Source organism: Furipterus horrens, unplaced genomic scaffold (assembly GCF_987537825.1).
Source record: "Furipterus horrens unplaced genomic scaffold, mFurHor1.1.pri manual_scaffold_9, whole genome shotgun sequence".
Classification (NCBI taxonomy): domain Eukaryota; kingdom Metazoa; phylum Chordata; class Mammalia; order Chiroptera; family Furipteridae; genus Furipterus; species Furipterus horrens.
In genome coordinates this window covers 27,996,946-28,018,664 of record NW_028327179.1, presented here as the reverse complement: position 1 = coordinate 28,018,664, position 21,719 = coordinate 27,996,946, and the positions used below count along the sequence as shown (strand labels likewise).

The 21,719-nt window shown below is 37.6% G+C and overlaps 1 protein-coding gene across 2 annotated transcripts in view; it reads left to right on the top strand.

The window, feature by feature from the left end:
- The window catches only part of UMAD1 (UBAP1-MVB12-associated (UMA) domain containing 1), a 210,138-nt gene that overhangs the window by 16,571 nt on the left and 171,848 nt on the right, over positions 1–21,719 (top strand). For both annotated transcript variants that reach the window (XM_090287195.1, XM_090287197.1), the window contains exon 2: positions 5,058–5,154. In XM_090287195.1, coding sequence (XP_090143321.1) covers positions 5,073–5,154 — 82 coding nt within the window. In that variant the 5' untranslated portion in view covers positions 5,058–5,072. The remainder of the gene's footprint in view (positions 1–5,057; positions 5,155–21,719) is intronic.

Genomic DNA, 21,719 nt, shown 5'->3' with positions numbered 1-21,719 from the left:
ATTTTCATAGGTATGTATCGGTATCTCATTGCGATTTTAATTTGCATTTGCCTATTGACTAATGATGTTGAGCATTCTTTCATGTGTTTTTTTGCTATTCACATGTCTTCTTTGGTGAAATGTCTATTCGTGTCTTCTCCCCAGCTTTTATTAATTTGTTTTTACATTACTGAATTTTAAGAGTTCTTTGTATTAAAAAAATTATTTTTATTTATTGATTTGAGTGAGAGAGAAATAAATAACAATTTGTTGTTGCATTTATTTATGCATTCGTTGGTCGAATCTTGTTTGTGCCCTGACTGGGGAAGGAACCTGCAACTTTGGAGCATCAGGATGATGTTCTAACCAACTGAGCTACTCAGCCATGGCTAAGACTTTTTTATATCTTTTACTTACACACATCTTTATATATTGTATATACATGTATCCTATATCAGATTTGTGATTTGCAAGTGTTCTTTTTCCCAACCAGTCTGTGGCTTGGGCAGGGAAATATCTTTATTGCCCATATAAGGGCAGCTCCAGGATTCTCAAGTGTGAGAATTAGGAGGTTATGCTGAGTTGGGTCTCAGCTCAGAAATGATAAAGTATTTTTCAGAATAAATTTTAGTATTTTTTTTCCATTTCTAAGTGTAAAAATTGTTCATTGTAGAGAATTAAAAAAAAAACAAAACACACACACACACACTTGTAATTGTAAATAAGGAAGCGAGATGGGGTACACTTGAGAACTCCAAGCAAAAAAAGCCCAGCTGTCAAGGCCATGTGTATCAGAAGCAGGAGGACTCAGGGCAGCGGGACTATAACAGGTCTCCGCTTTGGGGATGGGGCTCTTAAATGACACTTCCTTGTGCCAAGGAATGCCTCAGAAATATAATAGGCTGGAGTCGCAGTTTGTTCCCCCTGAGTATAAATTGAGCGCTGCATTTGTAGTGCTCAGTCAGTATCTGAGCTAAGCACTTAATCAATGGTTCTAAAATATAAAATAAGTGAAGGTCTTGAACATAGATGTCATAAGGGCCTTGAACAAAGATGAAGTCATAAACATCTTCAGAACATAGAGCTGTGCAAGGCTTGGGAAAGTAGGGATTAATAAAGACAAAAATGAAATTAATCAAATGTATTTGACTAATATTGGGACATATATTGAAGTCCAACAGAAATGTCATAAGTGTGACAGGCTCCTTTTCTCTCTGGTGCTTTATTGATGAAAAGCATCCAGTTCTGGTGCCTTAAGGACTTGGTTTAAAATTCTAGCACTGCTGTTTACTAACCACACGACCCCGGACCTACTTTACCTCAATTCTTATGCACTAACTAATTATATGTGCCTGGTGGGTGATTGTAATAAGATCATAGAAGACAGAGTATGTAAAGAATTTTGACATACTGTAGTGGGGTTTACAATTACTCCCCTTTTCCTTCCCAGTTTCTAGTCTTAGGCAGGGTAACGAAATCTGGCTGCTGAGCGGCCCAGCTAACCATGCCGCTTTCCCACTGTGAGGACTGGCTCACAGAGGGAAGAGCTTAGCATTGTAATTGCCAGCCCTACCAGGATAGACTTTTCTAGCACTGTGTGTGTTTTTCAGTGACATGAATAAAAATCATGGCCTAAAGATAAAGTGGTTACAGATTCTAGTGTCTCAGACATAGTCTTTTCACACGGGGCAACTCCTATAAAAGATACACCGTTGACTGACTTGAGGTCCCTAGTGCAATGAATCAGTAATGTCAGCAGCAGGATTGATCACACAAAGGAATCCTGAGGCTTGTAGGGAAAATTGGAACTATGTCCCCATGGGAAAACATCTTGAGGTGGACCATTGCAGAGGAAGGGTTAGATGGTGGCCAGGCTGGCAGAATGCTGGGTGTGAGGAGGACAGGTCCTTCTGTAACAATTTTAGAGCTGCTTCCAAAGGACATTTGTAGTCAACTACTCCTTGCTGCCATTTGAGTTCTTTTTTACCATCTCTGCTACCGTCTCTTATTCCTGACCTGTTTCTTCCATGCTTGGAAGTGTCTTGACTCTTGGAGCCTAAATTATCCCTCTAAATATGTCTGGAGTTTTATGATGCTCTAAAGGGGCAGGATATAACATTATGCATTGCCAGCCTGTAGATTGTTTCAGTTTTATGCTTCAGGTCATGAAAAACATAAATGCTTCACTAAGTTACTTAAGGTATAAGTTCTGTACAAAATAGTTACATTAAAAAGGGATTCTCACACTATAGCTGAGTGTGGTCTGGCTTTCATAACAACCTGTCTAAAGTTTGGGGGCCTGAGAATGACATCCCAGAACCACTTTATGTTTCCTGTGCTTGTTCCATTTCTGTTTTGTGGCCAGACATGAAAAGGTATTGGAAATTTGAGTCCTTCTATTCAAAAGCTTTTATTTATACATTAGAATAGGAACCACTTTTTAAAGGGCCTGCCTTTCTCTGTCCACAAAGCTCCTTTTTATAGCACTCTAATGCCATGTGACACAGTGAACTAAGCAAGCCACGGGGCCACATGTACCTCAGGGAGGGTAGATGACGCAGTCCTGGTAGGTCTCCTTAAGGAAAAGAGCCAGTGAATACCCCTCATGTTTCTGGGGTTCTCATTGCTGGTCACCATATACTCAGCTCTCTCTTCCTGCCATGGGCAAAATGACTGCTGCCCCCTGGCCCCCAGGGCAGTAATCCCAATTGCCCCATTCAGTCAATAGCATCATGCTCAAAGTTCAGAATTTCTTCATCAGGGCCTGATGTGGCACCGCTTGGTCTGGAGACTTCATGAAATGAAAAGACCAGTAGTCTGTCCCTTGTGTCCGCTCCCACCCTCGTGGAACTGGGAAAGATAACTGGCAAAACCACTCCCATTCAGAGAGGGGAGGAATGGGAAGTATAGCAGTCGCAGAACGGTGGCTATTCTGAAGTCCCACTGAGCAGGCATTTGGGGGGGATGACCCCCACCTTGAGTTGGAGAATGTTCATTAATTATGCCCAGATTCTGCTTCCTGAAAGATCCCCCTACCCCAGTTTATTATTCTCCATGCCCATTGGCTCCACTCTTTTAGAATTTCTTCCTTTTCTAGTAACTTCCTTGGCTACCACTGAAGTTGGCACTGGAGAATTGGCCTTCTTTGAGGCTTGAGTAGTTTTCTCTGGGAGCTTCCTGTCTGTAGGGTTGTGGTCCTCTCCTAATCCAGACTGGTTGTTTTCACACTACAACTCTCAAAATTTTTGCTGACCTCTTATCTGATTCTAGTCAGCTTCATGTATCAATGGCCAGACCTACAATGTTGGCTAAATGTAACTTAGGTTTTTTATATTTCTCATCTTTTTTACCCCTGCGTGTGCACCTTCCTCCTTTATTTGAAGGTATCCTTTTCTCTACCAGCTTTCAGTTGGTGGCCTGCCCCCTTCATCTTTTTCCTGAAGCATTTATCCTGAGTGAATGAATTTCCCAAGCGCCATGTGAATCCACGCGGAGGTTTTAATGTCAGGTGTGATGATGGTTATACCCTTGATTTGATCCTTACCGGGGGTTGAGTTTTAATCAGCTTTTGTTCCCTCAAAGGCCTTCATTCTATTTTTAACCACTTGGGGTTAAGAACTGAGTTGCCTCTTCCAGTCTTTTAAGTCTGAACTTGAACATGCCTGATGGAAAGCAACCAATTATTTTTTGATATCATTTCTTTCTTGCATGGGTTTCTTTTATCTTACTCAATTATTTTTTTCATTACATTCCTTGTCTTTTCATCTTTTCCTTCTGCTTTTTCCTCTAATCTTGTTTTTCACCAGTTTCATAGAGGCTGTGTCTCCTGTACTCTATTGAGGGCGCCAAACTAGTTCCAGACTTTTCTTTTGCATCCATCACTATATGCTGTAAGCTCTTCCTTCAAGGATTCCAGAGGCTGCTCCTTTCCTCTACCAGAACATTTTCTTTTTCACATGGCTTGTGTTTTTCTTCTCCATTGTTTTATTCCATTAAAAAGTGAAATCTACCCATGGACATGAACTAACGGGGGTGGGATTGCTGGAGGAAAGGAGGTACTGGGCGGAGGGGAGCAAAGGAAAAGAAAATTGGAACTACTGTAACAACATAATCAATAAAATATACTTAAAAAAAAAGTGAAATCTGCCAGATATGTTTTGTGCCAACAAATAGACTCCTTTACCTTCCACTTGGATCTACAGCTCAGGGCAGGTCGACCTACATGAATCCCAGTTCATGTCTCAATTTCTAGAAGGCTTTCGCTCAGAAAGTCTTTACTAACCCTCCCGCTTGATTTTCTGGTGTGGGTGGAAAACAAAAATGTGGAGCCATTGCTGCCACCAGGATTATTCTTTTCTTTGCTGTCTCTTACGTTGCTGTGTTTATGGGGACTGGCCTCAGAATGTATTGTGTCCTGGCAAGGTCCCTTAAACTTTCTTCCCAGTTGTTTTCTAGGAATAGTTGGCCAGCCCGAATGTTCAAAGATGGGAGGAGGAAGGGGCGAGGGGTGTGTGTGTGTGTGTGTGTGGTTTGGGTGCAGCACACCATAATCTCACCAACACATATATCTGCACTGATGGGAATTCAAAATTTTATAGTGGATACAGTTCTTGAGTGTCTGAGTGTCTGAATCAAATAACCAACTGTAGAGGCTGTTTGAAGTGCCTTCTTTTTTTCAGGTGGTCCCAGCTTGCTGAGCTTTAAGCTACTTATGGCATGACAGGGATTTTCCCCCTTTTCTCAAGCAAGTGTATGATTTATGTTTATGTTAAGCGAGATCCTTCCAGGTTCTGGTGGTATCTGTTGATTTTAGTTTTACGTGTAGTGATTTCTTGGATTATTTCCTGCATGTTCAGGAATTGAGAGAGGTGATGGGACTCAAGGCACATATGATTTTACACTGCAATTTCTGGCTTTGTCTTCTCACACCTAGAGAGGAGTGCTCACGTGTTTAAGTCGGGTAATAGAATTCCTGAACAGTAGATATTATGATGTCTTTATATTTGGTGGTTTACTAGCAAGGGTAAGAGTTTTACGGTTTCACTTGAACCTGACATTATATAGTGTTTCCATTTCAGATCCCAGCAGCAGCAATGTTTCACTTCTTCAGGAAGCCTCCAGAGTCAAAAACACCCTTGGAACCAGAGAAAGAAGCAGATGGATTTGTCCTTTTAGGTGAGTCTTTTTAGGAAATGAAATAATAATTTTATGGATTATTTTTCTTTTAAAAGATTACTTGAAAATTATAGGATTGATTTTTAAAATTATTTTCCTGTGATTCTGAATTAATTTATGTGAAATGAAATCTATAAAAATAAAGATCATTAATCACTTAGAACACTGTCATCAAGTCAGACTCTTCTTGTATATTGGTTTAGCCATGTCCTGCAAATTAAGTTTGTAAAATTATCCCCTTTTTTTTTTCTCTCTGAAATGCTTGTCAACCTTTTTCATTGTTAAAAACCAGAAGTCTGGAAGAATCCTTATAATTTCAAGTTCTGTTTTATAAATAGCAAGGTTTTCTTTTTAAATTAGCATCTTTAATTAAGTTAGGCATCTGAAATATAAATATTTGCTGACTGCAGTACACTTTTCAATCCAATATTAAATAGTGTCTCCTAAAAGTTTAGGCCTAGTTTATTTCCTATTATAAAATTAATGCTACTAATTATTAAGACTTTAGTGGTTTTAAAAAAATATTTTGGTAACTAAATACTATACTTTTCCCAAGGGGAATTCTGAAAACATTAAAAAAATTTTTATATATATTTATTTTTAGAGAGAGGGGAAGGGAGGGAGAAAGAGAGGGAGGGAAACATCAATGTGTGGTTGTCTCTCACACGCCCACAACTGGGGACCTGGCCCACAACCCAGGCATGTGCCCTGACTGGAAATCAAACCTGCAACCCTTTGGTTCACAGGCCAGCACTCAATCCACTGAGCCACGCCAGCCAGGGTTGAAAAATAACATTTTCTTCATGTCATTGTGCCTTTCCCCGAGGAAGGAATTTGTATTCTGGTGAAGAGGATCCAAAGCTCAGTGTTGTTTCCCTGTGTGGCAGGCATTCTCTTCTTCTTTGGACCTCCTACCTCCAAATTTGGGCTCCTTCTCTGAGAGGATTTGCATGAACTCAGGGTGCCTTCTCCCTGAGATGTTTCTCAGGTGTCTTCCCATCCAGGTTCTGGTTTCCCACCTCTTTCTTTATCCTGGCCCAGTCAGACATTGCCATTGGTAGGATTTAAGGGTGATCCTGAATTTTCATCTTAGACCTTCCCAGAGCTAGGGTTCCCACCATGCCTCTGACCCCACACATTCTGAGGTATGGTGGGTGGGTCACTGCCTCTTCAGCGTTGGTCTTCAGGATCTGGCCCCTCGCAGAAAGGACACAGAGGTTTTTTTCTCTCTGGCCTCTCCCAGTTCTGGCTTTGATTCCTGGGATAGCAGAGTAGAGTTTTTCTCATAGCTAAATGCTACCATAGAATTATCCATCTTTTTCCACAGGCAAGTTCTGGCAGGCCTGTATGTTTTTCTGGATCTGCTTCATATATCTTGGGACAGGGGCAGCAGCTGGGATGGTCAGAGTTGTTTTTTTCTTGACCAGATCCCCTGCACTGGAAGCAAAATAAAATATCGGGGCGTAGTCTGACCAGGGCCTGTGACTTTTCTGGGGCCCCGTCTGACTGGAATAAAGTGGGGTGCTGTGAACACGGCTGGTTATCTGGCCTTTCTTAGCATGGCAGGAATTAGTGCCTTGGCTTCACAGTTAGAACTGGCTCTGTCAACACCAACTCCTGCTCCTTGAAAGCTGCCAGCGTCGCTTCCCTTTCACTTAATGAATTTGCCTCGCTAACAGAAAAACTTCAGGGATGCCCCTGGTCTCCTGTGAGGTGGGATGTTTCTGCTTCTTCAGGAGTTTCACAATGAATTCTTCTCTCAGAAATTTGCTTCAATCAAGCCTGATTTTCCAAACTCTTCTGTATTCTTTATTCTAGAATGCTTCTGTAATCTTAACAGAGGCAGAGAACCTTGCTTTTTTCTGTTGTTTCATGAATAGAAATCAACATTATTCTTTTTGTTATCAAATAACCATTTAAAGGATGTGAGTTTAGTGTAGAGAGAATGAAATAGACATAAGACAGATTAACAGGAGAAAAGCATACAATAGTGTTACATGTCCATGGGAGCCCTCATAGAAAAATGAAGACCAAAAGAAATGGTAAAACCGAAGTGCTTATATATCAGGTTAAGTAAAGAGGCAGTTGTGGAAAAGTGACTAAAATACATGGGGAGACTAACAGAAGATAAGAGGATTTTAACAAGGTCTGTCTGTATAGTTCTCTTGGCCTCGACTTGTCCTCTCGGGTGAGAAGAATATCTCGTTCCTCCTGGCATCTTTCATACAGGGGTTTTATCTCTCGCTTTCAGTTCAAAATCATCCTTATGCCAAAGTGGCATATTTGGGGGTGGTGTATGCGCCATCCTTCACCATTTTGGGCAAGTTATGTCACCTCCCAGGTGTCACTTTGTTTATCTAGAAAATGATCATGATAACATTACCAAACCCTTGGGGTTACTGAGGGAGTTAAATGAGTTAATGGGTATAAAATGCTTGGCACAACCTTGTAGGTGAAGTGTTGGTATTATATCTCCATGTACAGGTGAGGACTTAACTTTTCCAACTTCCTCCAGCTAACATGTAGCAGATCTGAAATCAGCCCAGGCAGTCTGATTTCAGAGCTTATCCCCCATCCTCTTAAACACTAAGCTATCCATTTTTTTAAAGTGTCATATTATCATTTTTAATTTTAAGACATTATAGACATTTTGAGATTAAACAAAAACTAAAATTGTGTTTCTTACTGTTTCCAGGAGAAAGTACTGATTTTGTATGTTTTTAATGAAAAGGGGTTGGTAGATTACTGTTCATAAAGTTTGGCTTTAATTTTGGCTACCCCCAGATTTTCACTATTTAATATTTTAAATATATAAAATATTGTAGAAACCTATAATCTCCTTAATGAAATTGAGATTGGAAGATGGTATACATTGTTTAGTTAGTAAAAAAAAAAATCTTTCAACAAAGAAGGGCTTAATTGAATTGACTGATAAAAGTCAGGACAGATTATTGAATATAGTTAATTGTCTTTAAAATAGAATGGTAATGTCTTGTAAAAAACTAATTTGTTCAAGTGAGTTGCTTTTTTCTATCGTATGTTTCTCTACTGACATAATATCTACTTTAGTCTCAGAGCATACTGTGGAAGATATTTTGGAAAATGTCAAATAGGTCAAGTGGTAGATATGAAATGCTATTATTAACATGGCCCCATACTTACACACATGTACTTTGGTTATCATGTATTCACATAACTTCCTTTGTCCTCATGTGCAATAGATAACATTGCAGTAAAATAAGTGTATATGATTGGCTTAACTCCTAAATGATGTGACCAATTTAAGACTTGGAGACATGATTATATTTGTGGCAACAACTTCTTATCAATATGGAGTCTACAGAATTTTTTAGATTATCATCATACGTGGACTTTATAACCTGTTTCTAACAAGGTCAGAGTAAATCAAGTTGTTAAAAGTATAAATTATCTACTTTTTTTCCCACTTGAGAATACCTTTTCCCCTAGGCAAGTCTTACTGCTTAACACAAATAGGTTTTAGGTCACAGTTATTAGATGGCCTTGCTGAGTTGCTAAAGTCAACACCTTGTGACCTGAAATTCAGGATCCCTGCAGACTCTAGGCACTTTTGTTTATAATAGGAATATCTGGGCTGTTCATATACAATTAGCCTACTTTTGGATAGAAAACTTTTTCTCTGTTAAGGTTTCCAAAACTTGAAGCCTTTGCAAAAGGTTGAGTATGCTGAATAAGAATAAGGAAAAAGAAACACCTAGTTGAAAACATCATTTCCCTTGTAACCAGTTCCTATTCACATGAGAAGGTAATAGCTATTCATTCATTCAGAAATGAAGTTGAAGTAATCCTCCAGGGTGCTCGTTTTAAACAAAAACAAATTGCAGTTTTCATGTGCATCACTAGGTGGCGATTTTTCTTAGTCTTATGCTGCTGTTTAAAACCCCAGCGAGCATACTATTTGTAATTACCAGGGTTTTATTCTGTTACGACATGTTTAATTGTACTTTTAAGACATTATCTTTAAGTTGATTACAAATTTGCCACTGTAGTGTACAACCCCATAGTTATTTTAAATTAGGAAAAAAGGGTATCTATTGCCTAGATATTGGCATATAATTCCTTTCAAAACTATGACCAAAGCATGAATTAATATGCTATAGCTAAGCAAAGGAAAAATAACAGCAACAATCCCCCCATCCTAGAATATAAAATGAAAAGAGATGGTTTAGATTACTGTTGTTCAGAGATACTATTTTCCAGATATTGAATATAACTTTGAAGCAGGCAAGATGAATTGGGCAAGACCTATTGCAGAGATTAAAGGAATTGGGTTACAGTTCAACTGAAATTCATCATGTTTTTCAGAATATGCTGGTGCTTCTTAAAGTAGGGTGTAAGCACTTCTAGTTTCCATTAAGCTAATTATTTTGTAAAACTCATTGAATTTAGGATCAGTTTAGTAAATCACAGCAGCTTGGATTTCATCTTTGAAGTACTGATATTGAAATATGTAATTTTTTCTCACCTTCTGTTTTCCAATTTAAATGATAAATCAGAGTTTGAAATGTAGTGGGTTATTTTTAAGATTGTCTCCTACTGAATTCCTCATCCTGGGAATCATTGAAATGATGTACGCACACTAAAATTAAACTATTATGTTTTTATATGGAGCTTTCTAGGTAATCTCTTCATCTCTGTGTTCTTTTCTTTATTTAGAAATTTAATTGTGTACAGTAAAAATTTACATGCCAAGGGATGAGGGACAGTAAGTCACTTTGATCATGTGAGGGACTGAAGGCTTTAATTAAAACAACAACAAAACTAAACAGATTTTCAGCACATGCTTCCTATTTTTACTCCCTGTTCTTACAACAGAAATATAACAAATCTTTTTTTTTAAATGGTGCTTATGGATTAAAAAAGCAACTAAACCTCTCAGTATCCCTTTACCCATGTATTTGATATCCACTAAAACTCAAATGACAGTTTCCTTTCTGACTTTTCAATTCTAAAGCAAAGTGAGCAGTGTTTTTCAACTCACTCCATTCGTCAGTTGCTTATTTCCCATTAAGAACCGTGGAGTTGTATGTCTAATGGATAGAACTAACAGAATTTTCACATTTGTTGGTTCTTAATTCTGGTTCACCTGTTAACCTAGTGGCACTTCAGAGATGAAAATGTTTAGGACAGGCTGCCCCGTGGGGGTGGTGGGGGTCTCATCCTGCCTTATCTCCTTGAATGTGCAGAGAGGGAACTTCATGGGGCAGGGAGAGGTGCCAACTGTACTGAGAGGCAGGATTGAGCTCTCTGTTTCATGCAATTTATTGTGAGAAAGTCATTCATTCTTCTCGGGGCTCAATAGACTCAGCTGACTCAAATGTTAATGAGGACTCCTGTGCAGTAGGGGGCACTTTGAATATATTCTGGTGCTGGGACCACATCCCTAAATTCTGATTAGATGGGCCTGGGTTTGGCATGGACATTTTTTTTCCCCAGATTCCCCAGGGTAGTTCTAGTGTGCATGCAGGGCTGAGAGCCACTGCAGTTCACTCTCTGTAATTTAGTAATTGTACACCATCCAATAATGTGTTTAAGACACTTCGAAAAAGACCTCATAAAAATACAAAGTTACGGTTTCTCCTCCACTGTAGTTAAGCCATAAACAAACAAAAAGCAAATAAAACCACAGAATTCCTAGGTTAAACACACTTCCTCTCAAACATTAAATAGGAGAAGAGCAGAAAGCTTCAAAATTCTGAGAAATGGAATCCGTTTCTAAGAGTAATATATTTGTAACCTTAAATGTGTGTTAAAATCAGTAGAGAAGTTGGGAAGTATTTTATTAAATTAATTATACTAATATGGATTCCAGGTGGCCATGAATCCTTTTGTCTTAGCCATAGTGTATCTAGATTGACTTGAGGTAAAATTATTTGACATATTAACACCCATAAACTTTTCAGAGCAACTCTGAGGTACTTCTTCTTTGAACTAAAAACTTCAGGCAGTCATATATTTAGTATAGCTATTTGGGGGTAATTGACTGGTTTACTACCTTATTGTTTCTTTCCGTAGGGGTGGGGGGAATTAAGTATCTATACCCTTTTACAAAAATGGGGTCTCCTCTAGTATTTCCTTAGAGGCTTTTATAATGTTCTGTCTTCCACATCTGAGACTATATAACTGAGAAATTGTGATGACTACCTTTTATATTTTAACTTAAAGTTCATTCTTACTTCTTTTTGTTGAGAAAATAAATAATGAGGATGAAATTTAAGTAAAATGTACACGGTGCGAGCATTGTACTTTGACCAGTAATTCGTGTAGGATTGGGCGACGCAGCTGTTGTCCCCCTGGTAGTCTTCATAGTACAACAGTCTTTTATATTTAAGTGGTCATGTCATTCAGCTTCTGTTTTTATTTTTTCCCCTTTGAGGACAACCAAAGCATATTATGAAGGGAAGAATTCCTATTGGGATTACAAATTAATCTTTATAAATGTGAATTGGTTAAAAATTTAAGCATCTTATTTGTTTTTCATATCATGGTATACTTATGGCATTTACCTCAGAATAGCATTATCTAATAAACTAAACCAGAAGAAAAACATCTTAAATGAGTGTGGTACAATCTTTTCATATTGTGGAATCACCACATGAGTGTTCTTGATGTTTACCTTCTCTGCCCCAGGCCCTCTACTCCTTGTTAAAAATGCTGCAGATTCCTGGCCCTGGCCCATACCTAGTGAAACAGTCTTTGGAGCTATAGTCTGGGAATCAGCATTTTAAAAACAATGCCGGTGATTTTTATGTGTGCTGATGTTTGGGAATTGTTGGGACACTTATTTTTATAGTATGTGGTAGGAGAAGAAAACATTCCAGGAGGTTAGACAAACTGTGTAAAGTATGTAGATTAAGAAGAATCTGGGCCATTTACGGGGCCATTAAAAAGTCTTGGCTAACTAGAAAGGATATGTCAGTGCCACCGATGAGAAACAAGTCTAGAGAGGTGGTTTGTTATTGAGCCTGTGCGCCATTCTGAGACATTAGAGTTTTATCCCACTGACAGTAATGAACTACAGTATCAGATATCTGTCCAGTTTAAAGTAGTATTTCCTCTTGTCTTTTTATCAGAAATGTATTAACAATTTTTAAAACAGATAATTGTTAGTTTCAGCAAGATTAAGAATTATTTTAACATTTTTATATTTTCATTTTTATATTTTTAAAGATGATTGCAACATCATCTCCTGAACGCATCAGTGAAAAAAGTGTCCAAGTATACTCATACCAGGTTGACAGGACAGGACAGCGAACCAACACACCGCCATGCTGCAAGCCATTCCAGCAAACGCCTCACGTCCAACTTTTCCAATGCCCTTTAGCTTCAACATGACATAGTTGTCCTTCAGTGTCTGTTTCCCTTTTTTTCTTAGTTAGTAGCACATTATATTGTCATGTGGTCATTTTGCAGTTGAAGTTCCTGGCAGGTGTAATGCGATATAAGAAGAAACATTTGATTGCAGGTTCTAGGAAACTGTTTAAGAACACAGCAGGTAGAATATGGATGTGATGAGGTGGTGGAATACTGGCTGTCACCCTGGGCCATGGGGACTAGAGTACATTACAAGGATAACCCAAGAGTAAGCTGGGAAAAACCTGGGTCCCTGAAGACTCTGGAGCTGCCATACCAGCCTTCTATGTCTTCTGGGAACCTTCTTTATGTGAGACGGGAATGAACTTCTGTTCTCTGTGAGCCACTATTTTATTTTGTCATTTGCAGGTGAACCGAACCCTAACTAATATAGGTATTGAACAGGAAATCATAATATTTGCATTCTAATTTCTATCATGTTCTTGCTGTGTGATCTACTGACTATTTCAACCTGATTTTCTTTACATATAAAGTGTAATAGCATTATGGTTTCCTCATCACATTGTTAGATGAAATAATAAGAGGGAACTATACACAGACTTCTTTATTGACAAAAGTGAGTACAAAGAAGTTTTTATTCACTTGCAAATTCTGATCAATTCAGTGCTTGGGGTAATGAATCTGAGACAGCACCTAGGCTTAGCTGGAAAGAAGATCCTGATCATCAAGAATATATCATGGGCAAAGGAATGAGGAGCAGCCTACTAGGGGCACATGTGGGCCTTTTGCCAACTCAGACTGATAGACCACTGCATGTTTGTACAATGAGTTCACCAGAATGTCCATTCCTAACCCTTAAAAGCTGAAGGGTTTCAATTATTCCTTAACTAGTGAGACATTTTTAAAGAATTAAGGATACCTGTTAAATTAGAAATGGATTCATTTCTTGCAGTTGGTATTTCCATAAAAAATGGCATATACTTCTATGGCTATATATATGTGTGTGTGTGTGTGTGTGTGTGTGTGTGTGTATCATATTTTTAATGATAAATATTAAGTGTACTATACAAATACCTTGTAGCACTAATGACTTAAAGAAGTCATTGTTCTGAAACTTTTCACTATTCTAAGTTAAATAGTTCAGCTCTAAGGTTATGGAATGACTTATTTTTATTTCTTTTATTTATTATTTCCTGAAGCACAAGCCGAAAATATGCTTGGCAGCACCAAAGGAAAACTGTAACCCTTAAAATAGTTAGTTCATGGATTGCTTGAAGGAGTTGAAAACTGAGATAACTGGCCATTGTCCCTGTTGTTATCACTGTGTTTGGGGTTCTTAGCCATGGTGAATTTGGGGGCTGAGTAAAGTGGTCGATAAGCCACCTGAAATTATAGGCAAATTTTTGCATTTGTATTTTTCTGTGGGAAAGGGTCTCTGCATTTAATCAGATTCTCAAAGGTCTGTGACCCTAAATAGGTTAAAGAACCACTTTTCTAGATGTTGCTATGTATGCCAATGTTTATGAGCCACTGGGACTGTGGCATCATATGGTATTTTATTTTAATATCAGAGTTAGCATAGTCATTGCCAGAGGTGGGTTACATATTGCTGGCCAGTTTTTAGTTTGGCTTCATAAAATAAAATGACTTTAAAGCAGCTAAATAAAAATGAGGGAATAATTACTATAATGTAAGATATACAGCAGATGAGATGTCTATATTGAGGCTACAATCTAAGTGGCAAGCATGCAAAAATAAATATTTAAATAACATTACAAAGCAATGATATCAAACACTTAGGGTGTCTGATAGAATGACTTGCAACGTGATGGTCCCATACAGGTCATTAGTTTGTTGTTGTTTCTCTATCTTATTGTGTCAACCTGTTATGCCTGATGCAGTCAGGGCATGAGGCTACAATTCGTTTTTTCATAGAAAACAGGCAAATTCTTATGAGGGTGTACAGCTCCCAGTGATTAGAGAATGTTTTACTTGTTATATTAAATATGTAACTAGGAATTAGCAGTGACAGTTTGCTCTTGGTTTGCCTTTGCGTGAACCTCTCACTGTTCTAACCAGGATGTTTGCTCCCAGACCCACGGCCCAGCACTTGCTTGTACTGAGTGCCTGGCCTCTTTCACTTTGTCTCTGTACTGTTCAGTCTTCACATCTCAGATGAAATTCTGTCTCCAGGTCCCTATGGTCTCTAGCTCTGCCTTTGATTTCATGTTGCACCTTTTCTCCTATCCTTTATTTGTTTCTTAATCACATAGTATCTTGTAACAGCTCTTATATTATTACTTTGTAATGTTATTGAAGCTTATTTTTGTACATCTTGCTACTAGACTGTAACCTCCTTACAGACATCTTGTCTGCTGTGTATTTTATATAATAATCAGCACAATGACTTCTATCAAGTAGGTCCTCAATCTACATACTGTTGACAGGTTTGGGAGTGACTTCTACATCATTTATATTTGATTAGAAAAATTGGTAATGTCTTCTCTTACGGTGTTTTTTTCAGTGAAAATACTTCTTTGTTTAACTTACGTCACCTATCATCTGGACGTAAAGTATTATAATCTAATTTTAGTTATGATATTAATGCAAACTGAACTAAGCTTTCAGAGCAGGTTTGCCTACCCAAATTCATTCCCCTTTCTTCCACATTTCAAAGTATTCCCGTTCCTCTGCATGACCGTGTGTTTCAGGTGAGGCTGGCTTTATTCCCAGTCCTGAGGGGCTAGTTCTCATTTGTCTAAGCCAGTAAGGGTGGCCTAGTCCACCTTGTCAGGTATTAGTTTAGAATGGATACCTGTGACATTTCAACTAATTGGATGTGGAGGAAGGTCGGCTGAGGGGCTCATCATCAGATACCAAAGAGACAGACTCCTCTTCTGCTGGCGGGTCTTTTACCTGGATGGAATGCCTGATGAGATTGTATCCATTTCTGCCATCTTTGCTGAGGACAGGAAGCCTGAGACAGAGATAACATGGTGAAGATGGCAGAATAAAATGAAAAAATAGCCTGGTCTATGATGACATTGTTGAACTAATATGTTTGCTAGTGTGGGAATTGTCAATCTCTGCACTTCTTGTTAGGTGAGATAATAAGTTCCCTTGTTAAAGTTTAAGTCACTTCTAGATAGGCTGAAAATGCCTAGAGCAGAAATTTTGAACCTTTTTTCATCTCATGACACACATAAACTAATTACTAAAATTCTGCAGCACATCAAAAAATATTTTTTGCCAATTGGACAAAAAATAGATAAGATTTTGATTGATTAACAAAAAATAATAATGGTAATTACCTACCCATTTTATTCCAAAGTGACTTTTTAAAAAAGCAGGAGCCTATATTTGCATATAAGAATTAACCAATCAGATGCAACCTTATTATGCAACATGACCAATGAGATGCAACTCTGCTATATGACCTACATATTGGGTTGGCCAAAAAGTTTATTTGATTTTTCCATAAGATGGCTTTAGTGGCATTTAGTTATCTTTAACTTCATTCAAAACAATTTTGTTAGATGGTATTGTGACAGCTGTCATAGCAGTGTGCATTTTTAAAAAAACTTATCAAAATTGGTGAATTTTTGGGTAGCTGTTTTATATTGAAGATGGAAGAAAATATGCATTTTCAGCATATTATGCTTTATTATTTCAAGAACGGTAAAAATGCAAAAAAGATGATTTGTGCAGTGTATGGGGAAGGTGCTGTGACTGACCAATGTGTCAAAAGCAGTTTGCAAAGTTTCATGCTGGAGATTTCTCCACAGTTGGCTGGGTAGACCAATTGAAGATGATAGCGATCAAATCAAGACATTAATTGAGAACAATCAATGTTATACCATACGGGAGATAGCCAACATACTCAAAATATCCAAATTAATATAGTTATTGTGAAAATGAAAAATGTGTTTTTTATTTTACAGAAGAAACTTAATGGGCTTTTGGCCAACTTAATGTTTATGGTTCAAGAGAGGGTGTGCACACCAATTGGCTGTTGTGTTGGCTGTTGTCATTCTTTTTATTTGTCAATCTAAGGGAAAAGGGACCAGTGTCCCTGACTAAATAGTCAGGTATTGCATGTTTTAAAACTTCTTGTGGCACACCAGTTGAAAATCACTAGTCTAGACTGATGTTTGACAGGTATACTTGTAATGCTACATCTTTTTGGTAAAGCCCATTTTAGTTTTTAATGTCCAGACTTCATGGGATATCTATCTATCATCTTTCTCAATAAAGTTCTTCAGTTGATAGCTATATAGGGGAAGTTTATATTTGTATTCTCCGAAATTCAATTTTTAACCAAACAATGTGTGGAAATAGCCTCATTACATTTCAAATAAAATGAATAGATTGTCAGAGTCACATTTGAAAGGTATGCCTAGTGACAGTGAAAAGGATGTGCATCCTGGGTAGTGCTGGTACCAGGGGAGGCCATGTTACTGCTACATGTCACTGGTGGTGAACAGCATATTAACAGTTGGGCGACCAGGAAACTAGTTTAACATCCTAACAAAATAGTTTGACATTTTACTGTATTTTAGTTATGTTTTAAGAAACCGGTTGATATGTTTAGATTGATATGCAACACCTTGTAATTTTTCCCAGTTAACGCAATGGGAAATAGGCATTTTCTTACATGTCCAAGTTTCAGGAACGGATTGACAGTAAGCGAGAGATTCCTGTATTAACCTGGACTGGCTATTTTATTAAGTCAGCAATCCTGCTAGTGCTAATACCTAATATAGTCTTCAACTTAAAATAGTCTTAAGTTAATATAGTCTTAAAACAACTCACCAATGTGACTCACGTATCTTTACGTGTTACATATTTAGAAATGTACCATTTCCAAAAATGCTAAAGCCACTAAATGAAATCATAGTCCTTTTTTAAATATGAAAATTTGGGAGAAAAATTGAAATGTATGTTTACTTTTATATCCAAAATTTATAGTTCTAAAGTAACTTTTTAAAGTTTAAAACCAATAATGTATTATGTTTTTACTTTACTGGCATGTTAATCATGCTCAATATGTCAAATTTTAAAGAAGAGTTTTTAAAAGTGGTGATAAAAATGTCATTAATTTTATTGTTAAGTATTTACATTTTATTATCAATTGAGCTATGATTTATGACATTTGGCATTAAAGGGTAGGAGTGATACAGTATATCATTTTTAGGACTAGAAGGACATCTTAGGAATAATTCTAAACAGGTTCATATATGAGTATTTCTGATCGAGTGTTGTATATTCAGAATACTTTAAAGTATGTGGATTTTTCTGTTTGTTAAGGAGAGAAAGGAAGGTAAATATAGTATAGAAGCTACCTCATGTAAAATACCAAATTATGGTGTGAACCAATTATGGTAAAAGCATTGTCTTCAGAGTGAGATATAAATGTCTTTCTAGCCTGTGGGCATCTTTTTATTGCTCAAGTTGGTTTAAATTTACCACCACAAAAATTCAGTTATGATTTCTACCTGTTATGAAAATATGCTAATGCACTCAAATATATTTTGATATTCTAAGTTCAGATATACTTAAACATTTTCCATTCCCAAAGGAGTGCAGTTTCTTTTGGCTGTTTTTATACCTCCAAGGTTATAGGCCCTTGAAGCACGTAGATCTCACCATGGTACAAACCTGTATTTCTCAGACTGTGGTCCGTATGCACCTTCCTGGCACTGGACGGGGTTGTTGTACTGCCAAGTTGTCTTTTCAGAGTTTGTAGGAGAAAGGAAGCTGAGGGAATTCCAGGTTTTTTGTTTTCAAATTTTTCTTAAATTCTAGGGAGAGCCAATATTAATTTTATAGGCATGTATCAGGCAGATAACATGTATAAATAAGGAGCAAATGGTTTTTAAAGAAATAATTTTCAGAGATACAATCACATTTACTTGTATGGCTGTTTTGTTCTTTGAACATTTATAGTCAGAATCGTGGTTTTATACTCTACCTTTTAACCTGGAAAATAAAAAAATTGAACATTAACAGCAATTTAAACTTAAAATTACTAAACAAAATTTTGTCTAAAATTATAGTTTGTATGATATAATTTAAAATATCAGTATTTCATAATGTTCTGCAAAGAACATTTTGACTCCAGGTGCTCATGACATTCATTCATTGCGTGAAAAGATTACATTTTAAAGAAGCTGGGAACTCTGTTGCTTTTTGTTCTCATTTTCTGCAAATCAAATTTTACTTTACTGGAGCTCAGAGTCCTCATCTGGTGAAGGAGAGACTAAATTAGGCTTTTATTTCTGAAGTTTTTGTTTGTTTTTAATAGCTGAACATTTTAGTGATACTTTTTTTTTTGTTCTGTATATTTAAAGAGACTGACAGATGCTTCAATTTATTCTAATCTCTGTTCCTATAAATGGATGTTACTGAAGCATTTTCTGTTACATTGAGTTTTTTCAGGAGCACATAATCTGTTGACCAGCTACAAAACAGTCAGTTTGGAGATTTTTTTCTTTTTTTTTTTTTTAGTTAAAGTTTTATTTGGCTAGTAGTTCCAATTTAGCCCTGACTGATCTTTTATGAAAACACTCATAGGAACAGAGGGAAAATTTTTGTAACCATTCCAAAACTTAAGGGTGACCGACAGCTTAATGCCAGAACCTGGGGTGCAGTTATACTGAGACAAAACTAGCTCATCTTCTACTCAGGGAACAGTATGCTGAGAGTTAGTTACATCTTAAAAACATAGAACCTGGCAGCTCCTCTGGAGCCCCAGGGTTTGTTCTGCGAAGGAAACAGTCCTTTGTTCCCCAGTCCTGCCCTTCCTGCACACACATCACCATCTTTCTTCATACTGGGAAAAAGCTGGCCAGCAAGTGGAGGAGGGATGGGCGGTGCTGGAAGGCAAGAGGGGAGGTAGAGTTCCCACTGGTCAAACAGAGGCAGGAGTAAAGATAAAATTGGCGCCGGTAGTCATGATGTTGGAAATTTTAATTTTTTAAGTGGACTTCTGAGGAACAGGTGGTAGCAATAAGAGGAAGAAGACATCCCAAGAGAGAAGAGTTCCACTGGGTGAATGCCCAGGACAGACATGCAAGTGGATTGAGCGCTATGTGCACCAGCCTGCTGCCAGCTGGTGGAGATTTTTTAAAATTGAAGTATAATTGGCATGCAACAGCCTATTAGTTTCAGGTGTATATCATAATGATTCAATATTTATATACATTACAAAATGGCCACCACAATAAGTCTAGTTTCCATCTGTCACCCTACAAAGTTAGGACAGTGTTATTGACTGTATTCCTTATGTTATACATTACATCCCCTCAGCTGGTGGGAATTTATATTTGCACAATCTTTCCGGAAGACGAATTGACAATATGTATCAGAAGCTTTAAAGAAGTAGATGGCCCTGCCCTGTGGGTTAGTGGGTTGGATGTTGACCTGCAAAGCAAAAGGATGCTGGTAGGATTCCCGGTCAGGGCACATGCCCGAGTGGCAGGTCCGGTCCCTGGTTGGGGCACGAATGAGAGGTAACCCATTGGTGTTCCTCTCTTACATCAATGTTTCTCTCCATCACTTTCCCTCTCCCCTTAAAAATAAAGAAATAAAATCTTTTAAAAAAGAATCCCTTCACCTTAGAAATTCTACTTCTAGTAATTTATCATCAAAATGTAACCAAATGCAGTTTATAAGATGGTATGTTCAGCATGAACCTTTTTGTTGTACAGTAGTCCCTCTCTATATCACAGTTCACTTATCGCGGCCTTACTGTATCGTGGGATTAAAATATTATATTTAATTATTTATCGCGAATTTTTCACTATATCGGGATTTTGCGGTACTGTATACGTATGTTGTTAAAGTTATGTAGGTGTAAGAGTGTAGAATATGTTTAAGAACATAAGTAGTCTTTATAAAAGTGTGGAAAAGGTTAATAAGGGAGTGGGAAAGGTTAATAAGGGCTGGGAATGGTTTATAAGTTTGTGGGAAGGGTTTATAAAGCCTTAAAATATATATAAATACTAAAATGTAAGGTTCCTACTTCACGGATTTTCACCTATCACGGAGAGTGCGGGGGTCTAGAATGTAATACCTGCGATAAGTGAGGGAATACCATATATAGTGTATGTGTCTAAAAGTCTCTGGAAGGAAAACCATTTATTTACCTATTGACCTTATGAGTGCAGGTGATTTAACTTTTTTCCCTTTGATTATTTGTATTTACCTAATTGTGTTAGTTATATTTACTGTAATAAACATATAGTACCTGTATAACCCTGAAGTCAAAAGGAGCCCCAAAGGTATATGAGGCCATATAATATGAAAAATAGAGACATTTATTGAAGAAGGTACAGGATACAAGAAACATTGTACATAGGACAGTGGTGCCTCAGTCCCCTTCAAAGTAGGCAGCTTGGGACCGCACACAGTTTCCCAATCACCGTCAGCTGCCCTGTCATATGTTCCTGAATCTCATTAACTGTATGAAATCCCTTCCCTTTGAAAGGTGATTTTAGTTTTGGGAAAAGCCAAATCTGGGCTGTAGGGCGCTGAGTCACCTGGGTGATTTTGATGTTTCACTAAAAACTCTGCATGAGATGTGATGCCTGAGTGGGCGTATTGTCGTGATGAAGCTGCCAATCACCAGTTGCCCATAGCTGTGGCCTTTTGAATCATCTGAATAGTTTCTGCGGAGGGATGTTCAAGCTTATGGCAACGTTTAATGCAGATCTGTTGCTCTGCTCACTTGGTCGTTTTTAATGTGACAGCCACACAGTACACATGCTCACTCAACGGTGTCTATGGCCCCCACTGAGTAGTACAATGAAGTTGTCATTATTCACACATGTGCATTCCAGTCCACTCTCCTTGGCTGCCGGGTTATATTAACAATGGCTGGACTTTTTCTGGACAGGCCTGGTATGTCCCTGAATCTTTGATTCTCTCATGAAGACTGTAGTTCTTCCAAAAGCAGAAGTGCATTTTATTCTTACTGCAGAATTTGCATTGCTTCCTGTTTTGAGGTTACCATTTATTGAGTAAATATAAATACTGTTAGTTTCTCTTAAAATGTTTATATTAATAATATATAAATATTACTTTTTGATATATTTAAGGCCGTAGTATAATATAGGAAAAACTCATTTTAAACTTTTTATTAATTTTGCGTTAATAATAATTTAGAGCATTTCTCAGAGGAAACAATGCCTTGGGGAAAGAAGTTAAGCAAT